The 12,996-nt window shown below is 54.3% G+C and overlaps 1 protein-coding gene across 1 annotated transcript in view; it reads left to right on the top strand.

Annotated features, from left to right (window-relative positions):
- The window catches only part of TSPAN15 (tetraspanin 15), a 69,611-nt gene that overhangs the window by 51,649 nt on the left and 4,966 nt on the right, over positions 1-12,996 (top strand). The window contains exons 5-6 of the mRNA XM_008592885.1: positions 5,588-5,683; positions 8,140-8,256. Of these exons, the coding sequence (XP_008591107.1) occupies positions 5,588-5,683; positions 8,140-8,256 (213 nt within the window). The remainder of the gene's footprint in view (positions 1-5,587; positions 5,684-8,139; positions 8,257-12,996) is intronic.

Genomic DNA, 12,996 nt, shown 5'->3' with positions numbered 1-12,996 from the left:
AAACTATAAAATGGGGAACAAAATTGTAAATGCAGTAAGATCCCCACAATGGGGGAAAAAAAGGTTCTGGAAAAAGACAAAAGGAAATAGAAATATTAACATATTAACTCTTACTTCCTTTGAGGGATGGGACTGCGGTGATTTTTATTCTCTCCTTTATATTCTTTCCCTAGCTCTCAAATTTTCTTTGTTTTTTTATAATCAAGGGGGAAATGCCATGTAAAGAAAAATAATGTCCGTTCCAACTTTAAGGCAGTGTAACTCTGTAAAACAAGAGACAGGCCAACGGTGAGGATGGGGAAGGAGCGACCTGGCTGTTGATGGGGGTAGGAAGGGGTGGTGTAAGGTGGAGAAGGTGAGGAGCAATCAAGGCCAGCTTCCAGGAGGAGGTGAGTTCCCAATTCCATTCTTTTTTTTTTTCCTCAAGAGAAGATGGATTTCCCTGTGCAACAATATGAGGGCACTTCCAAAAGTTCATGGAAAAATAGAATTAAAAGATAATATGAGTCTTTCCATGAACTTTTGGAAGTGCTCTTGTATAACAAGTTCAGCCTCCAGAGCCATAGGCTACCTGTTAACTCTTGACAAATGAGAACAAATCATTAGGCTAATGACTTCATGCTGGGTTCTCAGGGAGGTGCACACACCATGGCCACAGCCAGGCAGTGAAAGGTAAACAGACTCCTGGATACGAGGAGGAAACTCTCCATCACCCCCTGACCTCAGGTGAGGCTTGTCCTGACAGGCATGACCGAGCAGTCAGACCGAAGCAGCTTTTTGGCTTGTACAGGAGCAGGCGGCCATGCACAGGGATGCCAGGCACAGAGCAGCTATTAGACGCAGGAGAGGTACAGAGCCCTGACCCCAGCCAGGGCAGGAGGACCTGAGTGACTTCCATAACTGTCTGGGTCTCACCCCTTTTGACACCTGCTGTTGTCCTAGTTTGTTCTAGGGGGAGGGTGTCAGGGTGTCAGAGGTCAGCTCCTGCCCATGTGTTCCCAGAAGGCAGAGCTGAGCAGGGACACTGGGCGGGACCTGGGCCGTGGCTGGCACATCTGTACCCCCATCCCAGGCCTCCTCCTCTTTACTATCGGGGTTGGGGAGAGGAGGAGCTTCTTTCTTCATTTTGATCAGAGGGTGTCACACCTGACATCAGGCCAGGGAACAGTGGGGAGTACCAGCCTCCCCCATCCCAGGCCTCCTCCTCTTTACTATCGGGGTTGGGGAGAGGAGGAGCTTCTTTCTTTATTTTGATCAGAGGGTGTCACACCTGACATCAGGCCAGGGAACAGTGGGGAGTACCAGCCCGTTTATTTTTTCATGACTCTGTCACGACCTTGAGTTCAGGGGCAGGAGAAAGGAGGCGGCACCATGGCCCTCTTGTCTGAGCACCTGAACATATAGATTCTTCTCGTCCGAAACAAAGCTGCTGGTGGGTCAAGAAGTCAAGAAAGTTCTGCACTGATCTGGCCAGACTCCCACAGCTGGTGTGCCCCACTGTGGGCAGCCATTTGGGAGCAAGGGCGGGGGCCCCAAATCTTTGGGACACTGAAGCATAACCCTCCCCCACCATGGGGATTGACCTGTGTGACTCCCATATCCCCAAAGAGCCTTTCAGCCTTCTCTTTCCTTCTGGCTTTCTGGGTTCTCTTTGAGTCTTGGTGACCAGATTGGGACTATATCAGGGCTGGAGCAGAGGCTAGGGTCTGGGGCAGTGAGGAGGGACTTCTGGAGGGACTGGGGAAAGCCCAGAGATGCTGTCTCAGCCCCAGGTGCAAAGGAAGAAAGTCCTAGGCTCAGCACCCTGCCCTTCGAGTTATGAGAGCAAGGCTGGCGTTGGTACAGGTGGGCTGCCAGCAGCAGGGCCTCCCAGGACAGCTCCATCCCCAGAGATGTTGGGGTCCCTGTGCCCTCAGCCGGCCTGGTGGGCGGCTGCAGCTGTGGCCCCTGGCACTCCTTTTCCTGCTCCTCTGGCCTCCCATGCTGGGGCAGCTGCCACCCCATGTCCCCACCCCCTTTCCATTCTTCATTCATTAAAAAACACTCCAACACCTACAGAGAGGGGTGGGGGGGAGGCTCCAGATAGCTTTGAAACTAGATTTAAGAGAAGGAACTAGAAAGGATAGTTCTTCGTAGCTTTTCCTGGTGGCTTAAATAATGTGCTCAGAAAACCCTATGGCCTTCGACGTCGCTTACTCTTTGCTTCATTTAGCCTGGGCCACGTGACCCTCCGCGGCTGTGCCAGGGCTTCGCAAAAGGTGGTTTCTAGTCCTCGCTGGAGCTGCTCCTGCTGGCGTGACCTGGTTTAGAGAGGGGGTGAGGGGAAGGGAGTGGTCAGACATCGCTGGTGCCGTCAACATTAGCACAGCACCTTACAGTTGACAAACTGTACAGCCTGCTTGCCTCGTGGGATTTTCTCACGCACTCCCTCCATCCCCACCACGGCCCCATCACAGCAGCCACCTCAGTGCATTACTGGTCTCTCTGGTGCTCACACTGTCACACTGTCACACGCACACACACACATACAGTGCCAGAAGCAGTGTACGCTCAGAGAGCCCCCTGATGGCAGCTGGGGCGGCTGCTGCCCAGGATCTCAGGACCATCTGTTCCTCCTGCCTATTTCCAGAGGCTCCCGTGCTCAGAGAGCCCCCTGATGGCAGCTGGGGCGGCTGCTGCCCAGGATCTCAGGACCATCTGTCCCTTCTGCCTGTTTCCAGAGGCTCCCGTGGGGCCTCCTTTCCCTGCAGGGGCCGGCTCAGCTTACCAGATGGAAGCCTGATTTTCACAAAGAGGCCTCAGAGTCAGCACCCTTGGAAAGTGCTCAGGGACAGGGATGGTCTGAGGAGGGAGAGCCTTTCCCCACGGGCCACCAGCCTCTCCTCTGCCCTGGGCCTCCTGCTCTCATTCCATCCTGTTACCAGCTCTGTGGGGTCCACACAGCAAAGTGACCCAGTGGAAAGGCTGGGGTAGGCGCAGAGGGGCATGGTGGACCAGGACTGTGTCTGCGGTGCCTGGGGAGTGGGAGGAAGCCACAACACGCTCATCCCCATGTGCCCGGCCTTAGTCATGTCCTCACCCTGTGCCTAGCTCAGCCTTCTCAACCAGTTGTCTGCCCATGTGCCTGGCCTGGAATGTCCTCACCCTGCCCATCCCCCTCCAGTTACATTGCTCCCCCCAAAAAAACACAAGATCAGGTGTAGCTACAAGCCACCTTGCAGGGTTCCAGGGTGCCCCCACCCCAGTGAGCAAGGATCTTCCTTCCTTGAGGTGAGAGTGACCTTCCCCAGCCCAAACCCCTCCCCCTGACAAGTCCCTTCAGTGATGGGGAGCTCACTCCTTGTCAAGTCAAGGGCAGCCCCAGTGGAGACCAGGACTGTGTCTGTGCTGCTTTGAGAGTGGAAGGAAACCGTGACACACATAACCTCACGTGCGTGGCCTTAGGCATGTCCCTTTACCACCCCCTGACCCTAGCTCAGCCAAGGGTGCTGTGAGCTCATTCTCCTGCCCCACCCTGGATGGCAGACTGACCCCACCCTGGTGTCGTGTTTCTTAGGCACCCCCACCTACACCCCAGCAGGCTGGCCAGTCCCTTCATCACCCAGAGGAGCAGGCACTTGAGGCTGGAAAGGCTTCATGACCTGGGAGCCTCAGGCTGTTCTGCCTAGGCCTTCGGCTGGCAGCCAGCTGTCACCCAGCCCCTGCCCCGGGGTCTGACGCCAGACCCTGGGCTGTGGGCTGGTGAGTTCAGAGCCTCTCACAAAAGCCTATGTCTTCTCCCTCCTCTCGGGCTGACGTCCAGTATTCCTCAGTCCCGGGTCTGCCCCAGAGCTGCTGTTTGTCATCAGCAGAGGGTTTCCCACCTGGCTGTGGGGCTGTTTCCCTGAGTCGGTCTCCTCCATTACTGCGTGGCTTGGGCAGCCCGAGCCTCAGGGTGGACGCGGCCTCTGCATCCTTTTTTCCTCTTCCTGACACTGGAGGTAGTTCAGGGAGATGACCCCAAAACTGGACCTTGGGTTCTTATCTTGGCATCTTAAAGTATGCCAGCCTGGGAGTTTGACGGCCTGGTGTCCCAGCATCTCTTGGCCACTGGCCAGCTGGGCGAGCTTGGACAAGTGACCTCGTTCTCTGGGCTGCAGGGTGTTTGTGGGGCCCCCAGGCCAGGGGCTGGCTTGTCCTGGTGGCCCGGGTCTCCTGCTTCAGAGGCTGCCCCACTGCCGCAGGTCTTTTGGACAAGAGTAGGGGCTTCAGTTTCCCTTGGGATTGCCATTTTCCACTGGTGACATGGTAGGTATGAAGTAATATTTGTCTCCTGGAAAAATGGAGAAAAATTTATAGTAACAATACCAGGACCTACTGTGTGGCAAGTGTCCTGCTAAACACTTTCCTAGCCTAGTGTATTTAAGTCTCGTGACATCCCCCTGAGGCAGAGAGTATTTTCCTCCCAGTTTTGCAGGCAGAAAATGGAGGGTCAGAAGTTAAATGGACTGCCTGAGGCCTGATGGCTGCAGGGATGCTGTCCTTAACCACAAGGCTTGACAGCCCTCTCGGCTTAGTCTTTCATCCTCAGAGCTGGAAGGGACCTTAAAGATAGGCCTATGGGGTTGATTCAGAAGTGGGAAACAGGCCTAGAGAGGGGTGGTGAGCTGTGATCGGGCATGGAACCCAGGGCCCTGTTGTCTTGTGTACCCTGGGTGCCTCCCCCGGGAACTGTCCAGCTCTTTTCTCCACACTGAGCCAAGAATTCCCCCTTTGTCCCCAGTCTCTGCTGATACTCGGCCTCTGTGCTCTGAAAGCTCCAATTGTCACACTGGGAGCTGGGCTGCCCACACTCCCGCCCCCACCCTTTCCCGCTGTGGGGCCTTTTGTACTCTGGGAATCTCAGCACAACAGCCAGGCTATTGATCCAGAAAGCCCAGTGTGACTGGGAGAGGGCAGCATGCCAGCGCTCTTCCCGGTGGGGACTGTCCTGGCCCAAGCCAGGAGTGGGACCGCTTGGTCCACAGGCCAGAGTGCTGCAGTGAACAAGAAAGAGGCCCCCATGGGAGGTCAGGAGACCTGGATCCCAGCCCTGGCGAGGTCCCCAACCAGCCTGCTCTGCGACCCGGGGCCTTGGTTTCCTCATCTCTAAAACAGAGGTTGGGTGGTGGAGGGGTGTGGAGAGGGGATCCAGAGGACAAAGGGAAGATTCCAGCTCAGGCCTGTCCCTGAGGGGGTGGAAAGAGCACCAGGCTGGGAGCCAGGACAGCTGCATCCCAGCTTGGGCAGGCAGGTGTGGCTGCTTTAGAGCCCTGTGTCCCTAGGCTGGGCCCAGTCTCTCAGCCTGATCTGTAAATGGGGTGAATCGCTCCTGCTCAGACGTGGTAGAGGGATTCAGGAGTCAGGTGGGCACTGGAGGCACAGGGAGGATGTGTGGGCAGGGAGGTCACGGGCATTCAGGCTGGGGAGTGGAGGGGGCGCTCCATGCAGGTGGGGCGGGGGCTGCCTTGGCACACGGCGCTCTGTACCCGTTCAGACTTCAGGAAATCTTGGGTTGGACTCTGGGGGTGTGTGTTCCTTTTCCTATGTAATTTCTCCTTCCAAATAGACCATTGACTTTCTGAACGACAGCATTCGAAGAGGAATTGAGAACTACTATGACGATCTGGACTTCAAAAACATCATGGACTTTGTCCAGAAGCAGGTGAGCCAGGCACTTTGGGTCAGAGACGTTCATGCCCCTTGCCCCCCATTCAGGGTCTTGCTTAATTAAGAACGTGGGGATGAGGAGCCAGGGGATTTATTCACTCCCAGAGCAGGTGGCTGGCCATGTTGGGAGGCAATGGTGGGCATGGATGACCACTGGGGTGGTAAAGCTGGGGCCCCCTTCTCAACTAGTCCTCTACCTGCCCAAGAATGTCCTCACCCTACCTGTCCCTCTCTGGTTACTTTGCCCCCTCCACCAAAAAAACCCCCGCAAGATCGGGTGTAGCTACAAGTCACCTTGCGGGGTCCCAGGGTACCCCCCACTCCAGTGGGCAAGGGTCCTTCTTCCTTGAGGTGAGAGTGACCTGCCCTGGCCCAAACCCCCTCCCCCGCCAAGTCCTTTCAGTGACGGGGAGCTCACTCCCTGTCAAGTCAAGGGCAGCCCTTCACTTGGGGAGAAAACTCTTCACGGATCCCAGTTCCCCCACACTGGGGCACAGAACAAAACTTCTCCCTTTCCTCCAAGACACTTCCTTGAATGTATTGTTGATCGTCGTGTCCTTTTGGGACACTATCACTCTCTCCCGGGTCCACCCATGTCTATTGGTTCAATAATAATAGCAGTTGTAGGGCCAGCCACTGTCCCCGGTGGCTTTTCTCTTTGTCTCATTTAGTCCTGAGCCTTGGATTCCTCAGCTGCATAGGGGGATAATAATAGTCCCTTCTTGGTGTTGTGAGGATCACCCTGACTTAATTGGAGAGAAGGGTCTAGAACAGTGCCAAGCACATGGTAAGACCTCAGTAAAGTGTCAGCCGCAGTGGTCAGCATTGCATTCTCCTGCATGGAAACAAGCAGAGTCTGAGGGCCACAGGCCCACTCAGCCCTGGCAGCACTTCCTGGGACATGACCTTGGGGCCTTCAGCTGGCCCAGTCCCCTGTGTTAGCCCTCAGTAGAGACCACCCTCTCACCACACCCAGGGCCACCCACTGCGGCCACTCCCTTGGCTCAGATCTTCTTTGTAGTCACAACAGGTGCAGCCTCTGGAAGGCCTTTTTCTGCCAGGGATGCGTCTGTCAGCTCTGGCTGGGAGGGCTGAGTCCTGCTCCGGTGGAGCAAGATGTTTTTACTAAACCAGCCTTTAGCTGGCTTGGGGATTTCATTTCTCCTGGGATGGGGTTAGAGGGTGACTAGTGCTCATTGAGCACCTGCTTGGTGCCAGGCCCTGTTCTGAGTGCTCCATGCACGTCATCTCTGTAATCACAGCTCAGCTGTGCAAAGCTGCCATTGTTTTTCCTGCTTTACAGAGGATCTGAGGCCCAGAGAGGCTGATCAACTTGCCTGAGGTCACACAGCTGGAAGTGGTGGTGTGAAGATTTGAACTGGGGACTGTCAGATTGTAAAGCAAATGCCCTATAAACTGTACCACAGAGACGCACTTCCCGGTCCCAAGACCTGATAAATCCTAAGGGGCACCGTGGGGACTCTGGAAGGGTATCTGGCTTGGGTTTCTACCAGGACCTCCTATCACAGCACTCCCCTGGCTGCACCCTCCAGTGACTTTCCTCCACTCTAGAACACAGTCCCAGCTCCCTCCTGATTCTGGCTGCATTGCTTGGCCTGTGCCCCCCTCTGCTGCCTGCTCAACCTCGTCCCCTCCACTCTCACTCGCTGTTTTAGACATGCTGGCCTCTGCACTTGCTGCTGAAACACAAGCTCGTTTCTGTGTGGGGCCCTTGCACATGTGGGCTGGCTTCTTCCTGTCGTTCATGTTTCAGATGAAATGTCTTCTCCCCAAAGTGGCCTTTCCTGACCCCCCAACAAGAAGCCACCCCTTCCCTCTCCTTCCCCCATTTCTTCATATCTGGGGCGCACAGCACTGCCTCCCCAACCTTCACAGTAGTGCTTACTCTCTGTCTCCCTCCAGGGGATGGGTTCCACATGGGCAGGGGCTGCACGGCTTTTGCTCACCCTCTCCAGTGCCCAGGACAATGTCTGGTACACACCATCTCAGCAGAGAGAGCTGGGACACGGCAGCTCCTAGGGTAGGGTGAGCACAAGGTCAGTCATGGTGCATGGACTTTCATAGAATTGTGGGCTCTGGGACCTTAAAGGCCTTCTTCTCCAGCACTGGCACCAGGGACACGAAGATGAAGGAGGTAGAGCCCAGTTGTCAAGGAAGGACATTTCCGTCCAGTGTTTAGTCACCACCCGGATATCACACCAGGAAGCACCCGGCCTTGGCTTGCATGCCTCTCCAGTGATGGGGTGCTCACCACCTGCTGGGCGGCCATGCCACTCTTGGACAGCTCTGACCAGACATTGTAGCCTCATGTGTTCCCTGTGGCTCGCCTGTAATGAACTGTATCAATCTCCTGGTGGAGCCCCTTCGTGCCATCTCACCCCGGTCCCAGTGATGACGGCAGCTCCTCTTTCCTCTGGCTTCTTTTCTCAGTTTAAGTGCTGTGGTGGGGAAGACTACCAAGACTGGAGCAAAAACCAGTACCATGACTGCAACGCGCCTGGACCCCTGGCCTGCGGGGTGCCCTACACCTGCTGCATCAGAAACACGGTAGCCGCTGCTCCTGGGGGTGGGGGTGCATGGGGGCCCCCCTGCTGGTCAGACACCTCTTTCTGTCCAAGCTGAGGACAGGGGTGGTGTGGGTGTGTGAACGCGCCTGGACCCCTGGCCTGCGGGGTGCCCTACACCTGCTGCATCAGAAACACGGTAGCCGCTGCTCCTGGGGGTGGGGGTGGGGAGGTCTTGTCTTATGGGAGTTAGCCAATACCTCCTGAGCATTTTCCCATGTGTGAGTCTGTCTAGTCCTTACCACAACCTTGTGATTTGCTGTTATTTTATCCACTTTACAGATGAGGAAATGGAGGCACTGAAAGGTTAGATGTCTTGCCCAAGGTGGCCAGGAATGAAATGCAGGCAGCTGTTGCCAGAGCCGTGCTCTGGAGTGCTGTACAAGCCAGGTGAGGGCTGGGAGAGGAGGATTCCAGGCCAGGGAAACTTAGCGGGGGCGGCCAGCTCTGCAGCATCAGCTGGAGGCAGAGCAGGGCCTGCGCTCTGGTTGTCTCTGGTAGACTTTAGCCTTAAGCTCTTGGTGGTCATCAGCAATGGAGCGCTTGGAAGAGGGTCTCAGGATGTACATGTCAGCCTCTTCCTCTCCCAAGCACGATCCTCTCTGCTCTGCCACCACCTCGGTCACCAGGATGCTGTTCTGTGCACTTACAAGCAAGAGGCTTTGTTAATCCTTGTGTTTGACTAATGTGTCCAGAAACTGTTTGGTTTCTGGATTGGAATGAGGTGGAGAGCTTTGCAATTACTCATGCCCCGAACAGTCATGGAAAGTTTCTCTTCTGACATCTCCACCATGCTATGCCCGCTGCCGGATTCCGTAAACCAAGCAGCTGTGGGTGGGGGCCTCGCCCATGAGTTGGGGAGCCAGGCCAAGTGCGCTGGCCCAGGAGGGGAGCTTTATTAGGAAATTTTAAGCTGCCATTTTAGGGTAGTTCTCTGGGCAAGGGGAGTGCTGGGGAGGAGACCAGAGTGTTCAGAGAGGCCTGTGGGGTTGTGATCCTGAACTTTAGGAAATTTTAAGCTGCCATTTTAGGGTAGTTCTCTGGGCAAGGGGAGTGCTGGGGAGGAGCCCAGAGTGTTCAGAGAGGCCTGTGGGGTTGTGATCCTGAACTGTGTCACTCTGGGCGGTGGTGCCTGAATGTCCAAGTCGAGATGTGGAAGCTCAACTTGTATTCATTGATTCATTCGTTCATTCAACAAGTATAGGTTGAGGACCTACTATGTGCCAGACACATTTCTAGGTTCTGGGGATACAGCAAATAGAGATATCTTTGCCCATGTGGAGATGACATGCTAGTGGGCAAATAAGTCAAGTAAGATGGTATGTTAAAAGGTGGTAAATGCTGAGGAGAAAAATAAAGCAGAGGCACGGAGGGCTGCAGTTTCAGATGTTGAGAAAGTGAGTTCTGAGTAAAACCCTGAAGGAAGAGAGGGACCAAGCGGTGCAGTTATCTGGGGGAGGGGCATTCCTGGTGGGGAGAGAACGGCACGTGCAAAGGCCCTAAGGTGGGAGTTACCCTGGGGTGTTTGAGAACTAGCACAGAGGTGTGGCAGGAGCAGAGTGAGCGCCCAGGAGGATGGTAGGAGGTGGCGTTAGGGAGGTCATGGGCACCCCCAAGGGCCTGGGTAGGACTGTGGTGTGCTCTGGAGAGACTGGGGCCATGCAGGGCTCAGTAGCAGTGAGGGATCTGACTTGGGTTTTACCAGGATCACCCTGGCTGCTGTGGGGGGCACAGGTGGGGCTCATGGGCAGCAATCCATGGCTCACAGGTCAGCAGCCATCTCTGAGATGCTGTTTAGTGAGCAGGAGGTGCTCTTGGGTCAACACCTGTGGAAAGGAGGAGCCAGAAGCAGGGTGGGGCAGAGGGAGAAGCTGAGTGACGATGGGCCTCAGTGCGGTACAGCAGGGGGCCTCAGCCAAATCTGTGGGAATGATCCTTCAGAGTTGTCCAGTGTTGGGCGAGGGAGCTGGGCCTTCATACCCCGACACTGACCAGGCATTGTGTGAGTACAATCCCTGTGTCACATCCAGGAAGAGACTTGCTGGCTCTGTTTAGCTGAGGAGTAGATAGATAGATATTGATTGACTGATGGATTTATTATAAGGAATTGGCTCCCATGGTTACAGAGGCTGGCAAGTCTCAAGCTCTGCAGGTGAGCTGGCAAGCTGGAGACCCAGGAGAGCTGATGGGTTAGTTCCAGTCCGAGTATGAAAGCCTGAGAACCAGGAGAGTCAGTGGTATAGTTCTCATCCAAAGGCTGGTCAGACTTCAGACCCAGGAAGAGCCCGTGTTTCAGCTCACGTCTGGGGACAGTCAGGCAGGAAGGATTCTCTCTGTAAGTTCACGCAGGGGAAGGGCAGCCTCTTTGTTCTGTTTAGACCTTCACCGAGGAAGCCCAACCACATTAGAGAGGGCATCTGCTTTACTCAGTCTGTTAATTTAAATGTTAATCTTATCCAAAAACACCTTCAGAGAAGTACCCAGAATAATGTTTGACCAAATATCTGGGCACTCTGTGGCCCAGTCAAGTTGACACATAAATTAATGATCATTTAAGGCAGTAACCACGAGGGCTCATAGCTAAGAGCTCCTGCCAGCAACATTCCCAGTAGCTGACAGGGTTCTGGGCAGCTCCCCACAGCATCCACCCCACCAGGCAGGAGAAGACAGAGGCGCAGAGCCGAGTGGTGGTACTGGAGGTGGTAAAATGTGATCACATTCTGGCTGTGTTTTGCAAGTAAGCCAGCAGGATTTGCTGACAGATCTGTGTGGGCAGTGGGTGAGAGAGAGAGATCAGAGGATTCCAGGTTTTGGCCTGAGCCACAGGAAAGACAGGGCTGCCATTGGCCTGAGAGGAGAGGACTACAAGGAGGCAGTGTCGGGGGAGCCAGAGGATTCCAGGTTTTGGCCTGAGCCACAGGAAAGACAGGGCTGCCATTGGCCTGAGAGGACTACAAGGAGGCAGTGTCGGGGGAGCCGGAGCTCACTGTGAGCATGTGGGTTTGAGAGCCTGTTTGACGTCTCAGCAGGGATGTCAGAGAGGCAGCTGGATACAGGAGTCTGGAGTTTTGGGGAGAGCACCTGGATGGGGTTATAAACATGAGTGCTGTCTGCAGAGAGGATGGAATCTAAAGCTGGCGTCTGGCTGAGAACACAGGGGAGGGAGGCAGCCTTCACCTGGGTGGGTTATCTCCAGCCCTGTATTACAAAACCCGTATTGACTCCCTGTGCCACCAGCCCAGGTGATTTTCTCTAAATATGAAAGAGGGTATTTCCTTCTTCAGTAGAATTGGTTTATTGCNAAAAAAAAAAAAAAAAAAAAAAAAAAAAAAAAAAATATATATATATATATATATATATATTCTGAAATAGAAGGCCCAGATGATGGAGAAAAATATAAAATACTGATAAGGGGCCTTATGGAATCACTGAAAATGGAACTTTGTGTTTAGTGGCTTAGGGCTTCCTGGCAGCCAAGGGAAAAAGGGAGACATGGCCTGTTACATTGTTACTGTTCAACAGAACAATATGGCTGCTTTAGGGAAAGTAACTTTTTTCCCCCCCTAGCTCTCAGCTTTAAAAGAAATGTCTTTTATGAGCTTCCTTTAGAGGATTTGGAGCAACAGAGCTGCACACAGGCTTATAAATTTTGGTTATACTGAGATACTCTGAGAGCTGTAGGTGTAGAGGACAGCTTGCTTCTGCATTAAGTGGTCCAGACCGCTGGGCCTGTTGAGCTCTTGTGTCCAGTTTCCATCCATACCCCCTTCCTTGTTGGCTGGCTACCTTTTGGGGGCCTGTCCTGAAGGCCTCTCTCCCCTTTCCCATTAGCTGCTCAGACCCCAGAGAAGCCCCCTCGTTAGTTCTGTGTGTGAGGGTGAGAAGAAGCACCCACATGAATCACCCATGTGAACTCTGCTGCACTGATGCTTTGGCTGCTCAGGAGTCCTCTTCCTGACTTCCTGTCTGTGGCCCTGTGCCAGCTGGAGGAGGCCACTGAGGAATGGTCTTGGGGCCTGTGAACTGTAGCAGTCTTCTCCAGAATATTGATTCTGTGGTTGAACCCAGGCAGGCTTTACCTTTGGGAAGGTCATGGATGCGTCTTTCCCCCCTACTCCTTGGTGGGGGACCCTCCTGGCAGGGGGAGGCAAGTACCCCATCACCCTCCCCCCAGGGCCTAGAAAAGCGTTCTGGGCTCCGGTGTGAGGGGGGCCTCTGCCAGTTGCTGTTGCTGGAGACTAGGTGCCCCCTGAGGCAGGGGCTGTGGTTCCACCTCCAGGGCTGGCACAGTGAAGATGCTCCTGTCACCTTCTTATGTACAATATACTTATTTATTATGCTTATTGTCTGTCTCCCTTTCTACAATGTAAGGTCTATGTAGGGATTTTTTGTTATTCTAGATTCCAAGTGACTAGAGCTGTGATTGGCACACATGAGGTGCTCAATAATATTTATTCAATGGAGGGATGAACGAGCAGATGAGGTGGAAAGCCCCCATTCCCACCACGCCCTCCTGCACCTGCTCTCCAGGCCTGACCCATGGCTTGGAAGGGCCACAAACACTGACTGATTGATGCCGAGTGAGTGCTGGGAGTTGCTGGGTGTGAGGGCCCCTGGGGACCCTAGACCAAGGGAGCTTATTTGCCCACACAGCAAGCCAGGTCATTTGGATGACCTGGATAATGTCTGAGGTCCAAACTGCACTTTTAGAAGGAGAGTCAAT

Source organism: Galeopterus variegatus, unplaced genomic scaffold (assembly GCF_000696425.1).
Source record: "Galeopterus variegatus unplaced genomic scaffold, G_variegatus-3.0.2 Scaffold8433, whole genome shotgun sequence".
Lineage (NCBI taxonomy): Eukaryota > Metazoa > Chordata > Mammalia > Dermoptera > Cynocephalidae > Galeopterus > Galeopterus variegatus.
This window is presented reverse-complemented; position numbering and strand designations above follow the sequence as displayed.